Here is a 13,050-nt window from a genome sequence, read left to right on the forward strand (position 1 = left end):
CTGTCCTTTTGCAAATGATGCTTAATATACATGTTAAATTGAGGACTGATACAGAGATGGAGAGAGTGGAAAATAAAACAGGATTAACTGTATTTTAAAACTGTAAATGTACATTCAGTTGATTGCATAGGTCTTTTAATTTATTTTTATTTTGTTAAAAATGTCTCTTATCCAATAATTATTTTTTCTTATATAGTGATTATTTTCTTTCCCATCATTTATTACAGTACTTGCCAGCATAGCATAAGAGGCAACTGTAAACCACACTACAATTCATTTTAAAAATAAAAAGCTCTATCATTCCCCAGGTAACCCTATCAAACAGATTTTTATTAATTCAGGTAAGATCTATTTCAAATTGCTCCCCACTCTCTAAGTATGAACACAAAATTTTGCAAAGCTTAATAGAAAAGACTATTCAATCAAAATGTTCCTCAGGAAGGCATATTCCCCAGTGTATTTGTGTTCTTTCTTTCTCCTTGTCATTTATCCTATGTCTTATGTCTGGCATCCTGGAAGGCAAATATTTTTTAGAGCTTCTAAAACACCTCAGGCTGTGCCTACAGCTACAGATATGTAACCATATGGTTCCTTAATTACTTAAAGCACTATGTAAGGCCTAAGTGCTAATGTTTAAGACAGATTTCACTCTGGTGTTAGCCCAAGGGGACCCATTTGATAGTCTGTAACCTCATGACTTTGGCATTACTTGTTTCGCTTGGGCAGCAATTCCTGTGTAGCTCTCTTAAATCTAAGGGCCATTTCTCAGAAAGATACCTTCTGACTAAAAGCAGTGGAGCCTTCTCGCTTAAAAACCTTACTGTATTGTTATTGCTTACAGTGTATGTCTTTCTTTCTTCCTTTTTGCAGTTTTGTAGACAATACAAAACTGATTCACCCAGAGAGGCTCATGCAGCTATTCGGAGGGACCATGACAGGCTGGAGAAATGGGCTGACGGGAACCTCATGAAGTTCAGCAAAGGGACACGTCAAGTCTGCATCTGTGGAGGAATAACCTCTTGCACCACAACAGGCTGGGGACTGACTGTCTGGAAAGCATCTTTGCAGAGAAAGACCCTGGGGTTCTGGTGTACGACTAGCTGAACATGAGCCAGCAATATGCCCTTGTGGCAAAGAATGCCAACAACATCTGTGTCTGCCTTAGGAAGAACATTGCCAGCAGATTGATCCTTTCCCTCTGCTCCGCTCTGGTGAGACGCACCTGGAGTGCTCGGTCCAGGGCAGGACTCAGCAGTATCAAAGAGACATGGACATGGAGTTCAAAGGTGGGTCATGAAAATGGCTATATGGTTTCCATATAATCTTCCAACATGCAAGGAGGGGCTGAGAGAGCTGGGTCTGCTCAGGCTGGAGAAGAGAAGGCTCGGGAGGGTTCTTATCCATGTATATTACCTGGATTTACCTGAGTAAAGATGAAGAAGCCAGGTGCTTTTTAGTGGTGCCCGGTGACAGGACAAGAAGCAATGGGCACAGACTGAAACAAAGGCAATTTCATTTAAAACATAAGAAAAAGAATTTTTATGGTGAGGCTGCTCCAGTATTTACTGGAGCAAGTTGCCCAGAGGGGCTCTGGAAGCTTCATCATTGAAGATTTTCAAACCTTGACTCCTTGACTGGACAGAGCCCTGAGCAACCTTCTCCAGCTGGCCCTCCTCTGCAGGAGGTAAGACTAGAAACTTTGAGAGGTGCCTTCTAGTCTCAACTATTCCGTGACTTTATAGTTCTGCAAAACTTTTTTTTTTTTTTTAATCACACCTAAAGGCAATTTGCTTCTTTCTCCTCACAATCAAAAGTGGCAAGGTTGGCAAGTCAATTTCCAAAAACTGCTGGGTTTCTTTGGTCTTGTCCCCTGAAATATGAAGGGAAAACAAATTACACAGACACTTCCTAGTGAAAGAATAAAGGGACCTTTCCTCTGGTAACAGGACAGAATATTCACTGCATTTCATTAAAAATAACAAAACTAAGCATTTCTTTCATATTTCAATGAGATTGAAGATTATTAAAGCCATTTTAATGTTCAATTTCTTAATGCTATGTGTCCACAACTTGCACACTGGAAAATACTGTTTTCTTTACTTTGTCACAGGTAATCCTTGTTGTCAATCTGTCTTTGATTATGAGCAGTCCCTGACTGAAAGTTATAACCAGTCCCTGTCTGAAAGTTATAACCATGCTACCAAACAATTACTCCATCACTGCATCCTTCTTTCTCTCATCCTACTGACTCTTCTTGTTCTGCCTGTCTCAAAAACACATTGCTGACAATAATTTTGTTCATCTCCATGCTGGAACCACATTCTCAAAAGTATCCAGTGGTATATTACATTCCTGCTGACCAAAGGTCAGGGATATCAGAATGGACAAAATGAGAAAGGCTGTTTGCTAAGCTAGAATTTTTCTTTCTACATGATCACTATATTGTAATAAACAGTATCTTTCAGTATTGTTGGGTGATATCACAGGGAGAAAGTGTATTGCAGACTTTAAACACATTTTAGTCCTTCACAGAACAAACAGAATTTGGAGTATTAATTTTCTCGAGACTAAAAGAATATAACTCCCCTTCTAACAGAAGTCTCTCTGTTTCCAAATCAGTCTTCAGCTCAATAGTATGCATTATTTTCAAAACTTTTTTCCTTAATTCAGACTTTGTTTGTTGAAATCTTACCCTTCTCTGGATGTTGTGGAACTTGCCGATCCCAAACTAAATCCAACTACTCATTTTTCTTTTCTAACTTAACTCTCTTTTTCTACATTTTCTGTAATGAACACAGTGCTGGTTCTCCCATCTTCTCTGTATCCTCTCTTTGTGTGATCTCACTCACCCTGTTGCATTTAGCTCCCATTTAAGGTTCCTGATGGCTCACAAACCATCTTTTTTTTTTTTTTTTTTTTTCTATTCTGCTCTCCAGCCATGACAGTATAATACTATGAACAAACATCTTTCCAAAGTTGGATTTATGGCTAGTCCAAGAGTACATTTTATAGTGTTAAAACTCAGAGCTCTGGCTAAGCATGCATTCTGGTTGAGCTGATGTATTTGACAAGTAAGCCCCTTATATTTGTTGCCTATGTTTGGATTTAGTATGACAGTTATGAGCAATTTTTTATTATTTAAAAATTGAATTTTGAACTTTTTGACCCTAGAGTATATTGCAGTTTTGGAACAAAACCAAGGAAATATTTTCTGAAACAGTTTTTAAAAAAATCAGAGAATGTTCACCTTTATATATACCATTGTAACCTCCATGGACTTCTCCAGAACTTGAGATTTCTTCAGTGTGAGCTCCTTGATCAGATGAAAAGTATACAAGAGTTTTATTTCTCAGATTATACTTTTCCAGCACATCCAGAATCTGCCCTAGAAGCAAACAAACACATTTAATGTCTTTGGGAAGCTTTTTTCATTAACCTTGGCAAGCACAAACATTTTTGTCTTTATGCTTTTTCAAGATCGTTACCATAAAAACATTATTATACATAGCAATTGGCAACATGCAGTATACAGTAGGGGTCAATTACACAAGGCCCATTGCAGTCAAGACTACGGTTTGATTGCAGCAGGGATTCTTGAAGTATAAAATGAGAAGATTTGTGCACTTCAGAAAAAAAAAAGGGCTGATCCACAGAGAGCCAGTGACCTTTGGAAGCAGTTGCTCTCAATCAAGGAAACCCCACAGCAAGAAGATTCAAACTACTGAGGATATCTGAAAGAGTCTCAGCATGCAGAACAGAGCTAACCATTTTGGGGTAAAGCTGTGCTGCCTAGCAACCTATAGAGGCAGCATGGCAAAAACCTCAGTGTGAATGCTAGAATAAGACATTCTAAAAACAAACAAAAAAAAAACAAGTTAATGTATGGAATGCCTCTGCTGGTGACACGGTTTCATTAGCTACTCTACTAATTAGTCATTAATGTGTTGTCATACAAGAGTAGACATCGACTAAACTCATAATGTACAAGGTAATAAACACACAGACGTGCACATATTTAAAAGAAGAATCCAATCCATGGGTATGTTCTGAAACTCCAAGGGACTGTGGGCTCGCATTTCATTTACACAAAGGGCTTCTTACACTACCTTAGCACAGTAGCGGAGCCTTGCAGTGCACATAAATAACATTTAAACCTATTTAGATTGATTTTTTTTAAAAAGAGCTTCTCTATGTATGAGAGTGAAGCCACTCTTTCAAACTTGCTACAGTGAATTTTATACTGATTAGGAATCTAAAATTATTGGTCCTGGAAACTGACCAAAGTATAAGAATATACTTCACATCAGCCTGCAAATGAGCTTAAACCTTGTCCTTCAGGGATTCCGGAGCATATAAAGATAATTCTGTCTTTACTACCATTTTCTCTTTATCCCTTTTACTTAAACATCCAAGTATGGTCCAATTTGAATGTTAATTTTGATTTGTCCACCTGTCCACTAAGAATTAGTTCATCAGCGGATGCTCAATTACTATGTCAAAGAGAATGAGATAAGAACTTTGAAATAGAGCCTTTGCTAACTATTTTCAGAACATCAGTTCTGTTGTCTTCTCCTCCTCTGGATAAGGAATAGTTGTCTCACCTAATTTCTAATCACTTGGTTTTTAATGTTGCAGCATTCTAAAATTGCCTTGTTAAAAAGGTTGAGTGTCTCAATTTCTTATCAGCTCAAAGGACAGGGCCATGAATAAAGTAACATCAGCAGTTAAATACCTTTGGTCGTGTTTGTAAACTGGGAGCAAAGAAGAAATGTAAGAGTAGGAGAATTTGATTATGCATGTTCTGAAACCTCATGGTAGCTGAAATTTCCCCACAGAGCTGAGGAAAATCTTTTACAAAGGCTGACATTTTAAAGTTGGTGGGTTGAGGGAAAATCATGCGGATCCATCTGACAAGTCATTTATTTGCTTAGCAGGTGGACTTAGTGCCAGGAAAGAAAGAGGCAATCTTCCATTAGCTTCTCAGATCATTTGGAGGTTGTACTTGCTAAGTAATAATAACATCCCTTGGAAAGGTGGCAATGAAGAAAAAAAGTGGTGCACATAGATAAATTAGGACATTATGTGCAGGTATTTGGCCATATGACCTTCAGAATTCCCTTCCAACCTGTATCAACCTGTGATTCTATGATTCCATGACAGTAACAACAAATGGGGTTGCACAAAGTAAGAAATGTGCAATGAAATGAGCAAATGCATTTTTTTTACCTACAGTTTTCCTTGATGAAATTGGATTTTCAAATTCATCCTGTAAATTAAGCAAAATGAAAATAAAACAAGAATTCCACTCGGAGTACATCACATTAAATGATCTCTGGTGATCAGAGACACCTGCTGTCATTCAATAATGGAAATTCTGGTTTCCTAATTAATCTGGGAAAAATGAGAATGAAAATGTTCTCATTATCACAATTAATTAATTAAATAAAACAATCATCATTATGATTTTTTTTCCCATAATAAGGCTGAGGAGCTTGACTTGGCCTGAAAACAGAAACAAAAACAAAAGACAAAACCTATAAAAAACCTCATCCAAAGCTTCTTGAAGTCTGTGGCAGAACTTCCATTTACTTCACTTGGATTTTTATACAGAAGAAGGATCAGCTAAATCAGGGTTAATTACTAAATGCTAAAATGACAACTTAATTTAGCAACATCGTTCAGAACAGGTGGACAAATATTGACAATTCAAATACCACACTATTGTCAGAAAATGGCGCTCACAATGCACTGACAGAAATGAAGCAAAACTTCAGTTTCTGTTTTCATCTTGAACACTGACACCTTCTAGAATAAATAAGCAATAAAGTGTGTGCTACCATGAGATAAAGACACATTTAAATGCACTTGAATGATATGGTTACTGTTGACACATACAATACATTTGCTTATTAGCATTTCTAAATGGTAACCAAAACAGAGGAAAAATGCTCTGTGAACAGATATCTTTGACATGCTGTCATATATTGTATCAATTTTTGAAAGCAAATAGCATAAAGTAAGCAAAATACAACCTTTATTGTTTTCTTATGTCTTTATTGACTCTAACTCTTACTATTCCACTTGTATAATTTCTGTATATTTCACTGAGACTTTAGAATTAAGCTAAGACTGATAAACATTCCCGGATAATTTCACTTAATAAACAAGGTAGATTTTCACTTTGCCTATTTTATCTGCCTAACTTTGTAAGAGGTGAATCACAACTGCAAAAAGGCCTTTTTTTTTTTTCACCCCATGCCTAAAAAAGAGAAGACAGGCAACTAGCTCAAAAGTAAATGCCTTCATATTATTGATCAAGGAAAGTAAGATGAATCCTACCCGAAGTGCTAGAAATGCAACTATGTGAGTAACATTTTTATGAGTGTGGTGAACAGATAAATGAGGTCTGAGTAAGAGAAGATGGTAAAACTGTATTGCTTCACACATAAAATATGACTGGATGTGTATCATACATCATGTGCTCTTGAATTACAATAGGGCTTCTGCTGGCTTAGCCTATCTTTTGAATCCCATTGCTAGTTGCAGAACAAAATACAAATGTAAAAAGAGTTTGTAGAAGTAAAGAGATTATCCAGAATATGAAACTATAGGATAAATAACTCAAAACACTGGGAAAACTATAACTCAGTTTAAGCAATGATGGTTTAATATCCCCAATGTATGAATTATTAATAAAAATTGAAAAATTCTTGATCAAAAAGACTGACTTGAAAGTACTGTTCTAAAAAGCTAACAGCTGTACTGATCGCTGCGAATACCACTGTTTACACTTTTCTGGTTTGAACAGAACAGATTTTGAAAGACAACATTCCAAACAACAAAATCAATCGAACACTGAAGGAACTGCATAATTTCTGAATTTATTGAACAACTATAATTTAAGTGCAACTTTTTCCTCCCATTGCCATTCCAGGAATACATACTCCAGCTCAGGTGGCTAACATTGGAGCAGACAAAGGCATTATATCATTGGACACCATTCTTTCATTTCTATATTTTAAGATACAAAATAGACTAAGGACAGCATTAAGATGTTGCTTGTTTCAGTTAATACGCTAACGATCCAAAATTTAAGTAAAACTCCCTCCAAAATATACTGAGGACAGCTCTCTACATTCTATTCTCCACTCTTGCTTCAAGCTATGTTAAATTATAGAGTTGTTTCATTCTTAAAGCGAAAATGCCAATTTCAGTGGAGTGATAGCCACGTGAAAGCGATAAGAGCAATTGACTCTGCTCATTAGTAGGAAACTGCAAGTGCCATGACGCTATTCAACTTGTCTAACACAGCATAAATGGTAGCTGAACCAGCCTATCTAATGCTGAAATTAATTTCTGGAGTTCTGAACCATGTAAGACTCCCACGGTACTCATGTACATTAGGTTATAGGGTTTATAAACAATGACTATCGTTTGAAAACAAGGTACAAACACTGAAAAACAATACGGTGTTTAACAATGCATTAATGATTTGGAAATCTGTTCAAAGGTTTAGTCAAGCAAGCATATGAAAAATGTATTTGCTTCATAAATTAGCTTACTGTCATTTGAAGTCAATAGGACAGAAGAATCATCAGTATTAATTGGAAATAATTTAGTCTTGTTGAAATTATATTAAAAAAAATCATCTCTAGAATATAGAATACCTCTGTGTAATCTAAGCATTAGGAAAAAACAGTCTCTCCACTCATTAGGAAAGCTTTAAAGCAGTATGCCTGATTCAAAGAAACAACAGGATTCAGAATGAGGGTTAAGCATGTCTCAGGACAACATAGTTGATGGTAAAGGAAATTTTTGTAAATAGAACATCTTATCCCACTCCAGCAGATTTTCACATGACTCTGTCATGCCAAGAAGGTTATAGTAAATTTGAGATAATTATTGGACAAAGACTAATCTAGGAAGATCAGCCATCACATCTCTGCCTACAAGAGGCAGATTTTTTTCGTTTAGTTTATATTTCAGAATTCCCTTCTAATACTAATGCTTCCTTTGAAAACCATCACTGATCACAATCACAACTAACTTGTAGACTGATGAAGTGGCTTACCTCTGTGAATGGCAAGCTAGGAGTGCTTTGAATACATGCATAACCTTCTACAAATTACCCCAACATGCATAAGTATCTGGAAGCCCGTATTCCTCCCAGAACAGATATTGATATCATTCAGTTATATAGCTTTTAACATATTAAACTTCTTGGGATCTTATGCCTGGTACAGAAATTAAATTTAGGTAATTCCACTTCATCATCTCTTCCAGATTCAAAGACTTTCACCTTATGAAGACTTAATGTTGCAATATCTGCAAAACATCATTCATAAGTTAACAAACATTTTAATCTCTATGTTGATTTTGTACGATGAAAAAAGAGACTTCATTCTTTAATGGACCAATCTGATTACAAAATACACTGACTAAAACCTTTGTATAAAAGTCAGCTTAGTAACTAAGACCAAGACATCCATATCTTAATTTTAGCTTTTGTACATTTCAGGTTATAAATATGGAAATGTTTCTGTGGTATGCTTACAGCCATCCAGTTTCCCCTTGATAAATATGTAAATCAGTTTGTCTTTGCAGTGGGGAAGTAATTATGACTTTCAGACCTACTCATTGAGCACAACGCTTGAGGTAAAAATGGAAAATAATAAAATCACTGACAGCAAAACAAGACATTGTTGCACATATGGTGAACAGTACATAAAGCCTGCATGAAATTTGTTTAACATTCAGAGCTAGAATACAACCACTAGAAAGTGGGAATTCTGGGTTGATGCAATAGATGATATTATGGAACATTATCTAGCCCATCAATAGAACACACCCACCTAAGACGACTTGTGATTCTGTATAGAGGGAGCATTAACATATGAATCTCAAAGGTGAGAGTGAATAATAGCTAATATAACTGACTAGAACAAAAAGAAAATACAGAACTAATTGTAATACATATAATTCCTGAAGAAAAAAAAAAAAAAAAGTTTAGATTCAGCAGAAAATCTTGAACCAGTCTCACTTTGCTATCGTTATTTTTGAAGTTATGCGATAGAAACAGTCCTTACAATGCAGTCTTCTTCAAAGTACAAAGCTGGAGTCTATAATATGTCAAGTTCCTAACACTACTGGTTAGCTGGATCTTCAATGTCTACAGGACATTATGCCAAACAACTACCATCTGATTCTGAAAAAGCACATCTGTACCAGTGTTTTAATTACGATCAGGAATGCACGTTTGTTGTAAATCTATTCATCACCGCTTAATATACTTCTGTTTGCATAGAAAAGCTCTCTGATTCTGTGACCTGCATTCTTTCAAATTAACTAAATGCAAGGAAGGATTCCAAGACTACACCTAAGGCGCTATTGCTGAGACATTCAATCTATAGGACCACAGTAGATTTGGTCTGAAGTAGTAAATTTCCTTTCTCTTCCAATGTGCTGATAAGTCTCTGGACATTGAGCTCTCATCAGTAACTATTTCACTCCACCAGTCTCCTTCTATTCTGAAACATTCTGAATTCTTTTCACAATGGGGGAAGGTGAGGCAATTGCCTCAGATTCAACTATCTATAGTGTAGGGTAAATTACCATTCAAATCAATAGTGGTTAGGTCCAGGTAGTCTGTAGAATATCAAAAGCTTCTCTCTCAGATTCCACTAGACACAGGCTGAGACAAGAATAATCAGTTTAAGGGCTCAGAGAAGGGCCATCTTCTAGAAAACCAGCAAGTTATCTGGTGTGGGGTCAGCTAAACTGCTTCGTGTTTGGATTTGGATTGCCTTGTAATTGTGGCTTGTGACTGTTTATACAGTCTTATAAGTATAATGTGTCTTTCAGACCCTCAGGATAAATTTTCAGCATAGTGCACAACAGATCAGGCATGTACTGCTTAGCAACTATGAATAAATCAACCAATTTTTTGACTTATAATTAGCATAAGATACATTTTCCCAAGAGATGAGTACCACATCACTTATTTTCTTATTCATGTAGGGTTCAACTTACTTTGTAAATGGGAAAGTTGGAATGATCCTTTGCATTTATAGAAACACAAGTGGATAAGAAAGCTCAGAGTTAAGATGTGGTTATGGAGGCTGGGAAGATCTATAAGTACAGCTGCAATATTGACAATGCAGTATAGCAAGGGTTTCATAGTTACAGCAGTACTACAACACTAGTGATAAAGTTTGGGGGATTATTGAAGGTCAAAAGTATAAGTATTTGGTTATTAATACTTAAATTAGCTAATAAATGCATTGCTTGAAATTCAATTTTAGACCTTACATCTGTTCTACATAAGGCTAATGTAAATCTTATTTTTAGCCTGATTAAAATGCTAAAATATGAGAGATGGTCATGCAATTTTAGGGGGTCCATCACATTTACATTTTACAGGACAGCTATGATAACTGCATTTTGCATCTTTATTCTGCACACATCTGAGAATAAGATGCCATTTCACACATACAACTTAAATGCATAATGCAAAAGACACTGTCTATTTCCCTGCTCCAAGGTCTCCTGGGTTTTCTTTCAAATTTTGGAAAAGATTTCTTTGCGTAAGACCTAGGCAATCTGCAATGACAACCAAAGGATACTATTCATTTTTGAATTAAGACTGTCAGGTGAAGTTAAGGCTTCCACTATTTGATTATTCCAATAAATGCTGATGGTGATTGAGTCAATAATTGAGGAGTGATAAAAGAAACACTTCTCTGTATTTTCAAATGTTTAAACTTTTATTAACATCAAAGTCAGTTTTAAACTGAGTATGTGTATATTCTTAAATCCAAATGCATAATGCCAAAAAATTGTCAGATTAAAGTATCAAGAATTTAAAACAGGGCAAGTAATTTAACACCAAATTTAATACTCTGCACCTTTTTGAAAAAGAAAAGAAAAAGGTATATGTCAGTGTCTTTGTTTCATTTTTATATTTTTTATCAAACAGAACTGGAACTGACATAAAATTGGTTGATATTAGAGCCTACACATTCATTGTCTTTCAGCAGACAAACTTTTTAATCTTTGCTGAATTTGGGAACTGGACTTAGAAATCATACACCACAAGGCAAATAGTATTTTTATCAAGATCAAATTAGCATTTGTCATGAAATACTAATTTTTTTAATTTCCAAGCTTTCTGATTTTAGTAGTTGAATTCCAATCTTACATGAAGGCAGCTGTGCATTAATTCACCCACAAAACAGAAGATTCTTCCCTTCTTCTCACCCCCTCTCCCTCTCCTCCCCCCTCAACATGATATCTTTTTTTTTTTTTTCTTCCTACATCACCATGCACATTTGCACGTTTGCCAGTTCACTTCTCAAACTGCATTTGGGCAACTTGGTGCCTTTACTGCCTGCTAAGTAAGACTAGAAACTTGAAGCCTACTGTGTAATCACCATCTCTAAACCACACGAGCTGTGAATGAATCTCTGTACAGACAATGTTAATACTAACAAGAAAGAAAGCCTGACTGTGAAAACCGTTCTCAACATAATTTTCCACCATAGAATGTAAACTCCAATCTGTCTTCCGTAGATGACATTCTGAACTTTGGGAGGGGGGAGGATCAAGTAAATTTAAGGTCACAAATCTTTATGATTCTTTTTTTTTTTTTTTCAAAATAATTATCTCTCTGTGTGTGTGCGTGTGCGTGTTTGTGTGTACATGTTCAATATGCCAGTATTTATACTGATTTAAATTTCTGAGGATATTGTCAGAAGGGAAGAGAAATAATTTTTCTGGTCACCCTCATTGATAAAAGATGGTTAGCTCAAAAGACTGTTCACTGGTTTATGAAATAGGACATTGATTCCTTAATTCATCTAAGTGCTCTTGAAAAAAATATTTCAGCCTATTAGGAAAGAGCTTCTGTTAACGTTTCAGTAGTATTAAGTAGCATACAGAACATATCTACAAGAAAAAAAAATGTGCCTTTTTCTGGTCTAATGCCTGGGAAAAAGAAATATGTCAGTCTCATCTTAAATTGGTTTGGAACAACATGAGGTCTCTGCTTAGGCCAAGATGCATTCAATGCCCCCAAAACATGGTGGAATGAGAGCCTTGAGATCATCAAGCCCAATTCTTTGCCTTTTCTCTATATAAATGCCTACTTCTTTGCCTTTTCTCTATACAAATACTAGGTGTCATTTGCATTGGAAAATTAAAAAAATAAGAGTTAGGAGACTTTCCAGTGTGCATGCGAGACGTATTTCTGAAAGGGCTTTGCTTTGTATACCTGGATCACAGTAAGATACATTTTTTAGGATAAATATGAAAATTAAATCCAGAATGAGGAAGGATCATTCACATAGCAACACCATGTATGAGTTGAAATATTAACACGGATACAAGGCACAAATTAATCTAACTGCAAATCTGGGTAAAGGAGAGTTATGGCCAAGGTAAACTCTCCAAGGCATAGATGGCAACCATCCAATGGAAGGTCCCAAACAGCCTATTTTTTACGTATTGGAATGGTAGTATTCCTATGGATGGAGAGGCAGGAACAGGGTCGGTCCCTCCCTATTAATGTATATATTTTTAAAGGACTAGATCTTTCTGACCCTGTAACATCAAACCTATGGAAGCTGTATATAGGAACAGGAGAAGTACACAACAGCAAGTAGATTCCTGCCCTCAAAGGTATCAGAGAAGCATAGCTAGCTGTACTTAGGAACTGATTATCCTTAGCTAGACTCAACAATTAAATGCCACAACAGTAGGGCAGAACATTTGCATACATGTTTCCAGACCACCTATTTATTACACCAGTGTCTCCTGCTTAAAACGATTGCTTCCTATTCCCTTACTGTGTATTCCTAAGGTTAATAAAGAACAAGGGAAATAATTGAATGTCACATCAGAAAGTCAGCTTATGTTCTGTGAAATAAATGGGATATTATTCTCTAACATTTTCTGTTGAGACAGACCTCAAAGCTCTCTTTACCTGTTTAAATCGGTCATTTACTTTTTATGAGAAGCACCTGGAGGTTATTGCAACTGCCGGTTGATGAACTA

General features: G+C 36.0%; 1 protein-coding gene and 1 long non-coding RNA gene across 2 annotated transcripts in view; one reads left to right on the plus strand and one right to left on the minus strand.

The window, feature by feature from the left end:
- STS (steroid sulfatase) overlaps window positions 1–13,050 on the minus strand; it is a 109,596-nt gene that overhangs the window by 48,990 nt on the left and 47,556 nt on the right. The window contains 1 exon segment of the mRNA XM_040534159.1: window positions 3,248–3,385. Within this exon segment, the coding sequence (XP_040390093.1) occupies window positions 3,248–3,385 (138 nt within the window).
- Window positions 1–13,050, plus strand: part of LOC121058537 — a 256,855-nt gene that overhangs the window by 33,227 nt on the left and 210,578 nt on the right. The gene's annotated exons all lie outside the window — the stretch shown is intronic.

Source organism: Cygnus olor, chromosome 1 (genome assembly GCF_009769625.2).
Source record: "Cygnus olor isolate bCygOlo1 chromosome 1, bCygOlo1.pri.v2, whole genome shotgun sequence".
Lineage (NCBI taxonomy): Eukaryota > Metazoa > Chordata > Aves > Anseriformes > Anatidae > Cygnus > Cygnus olor.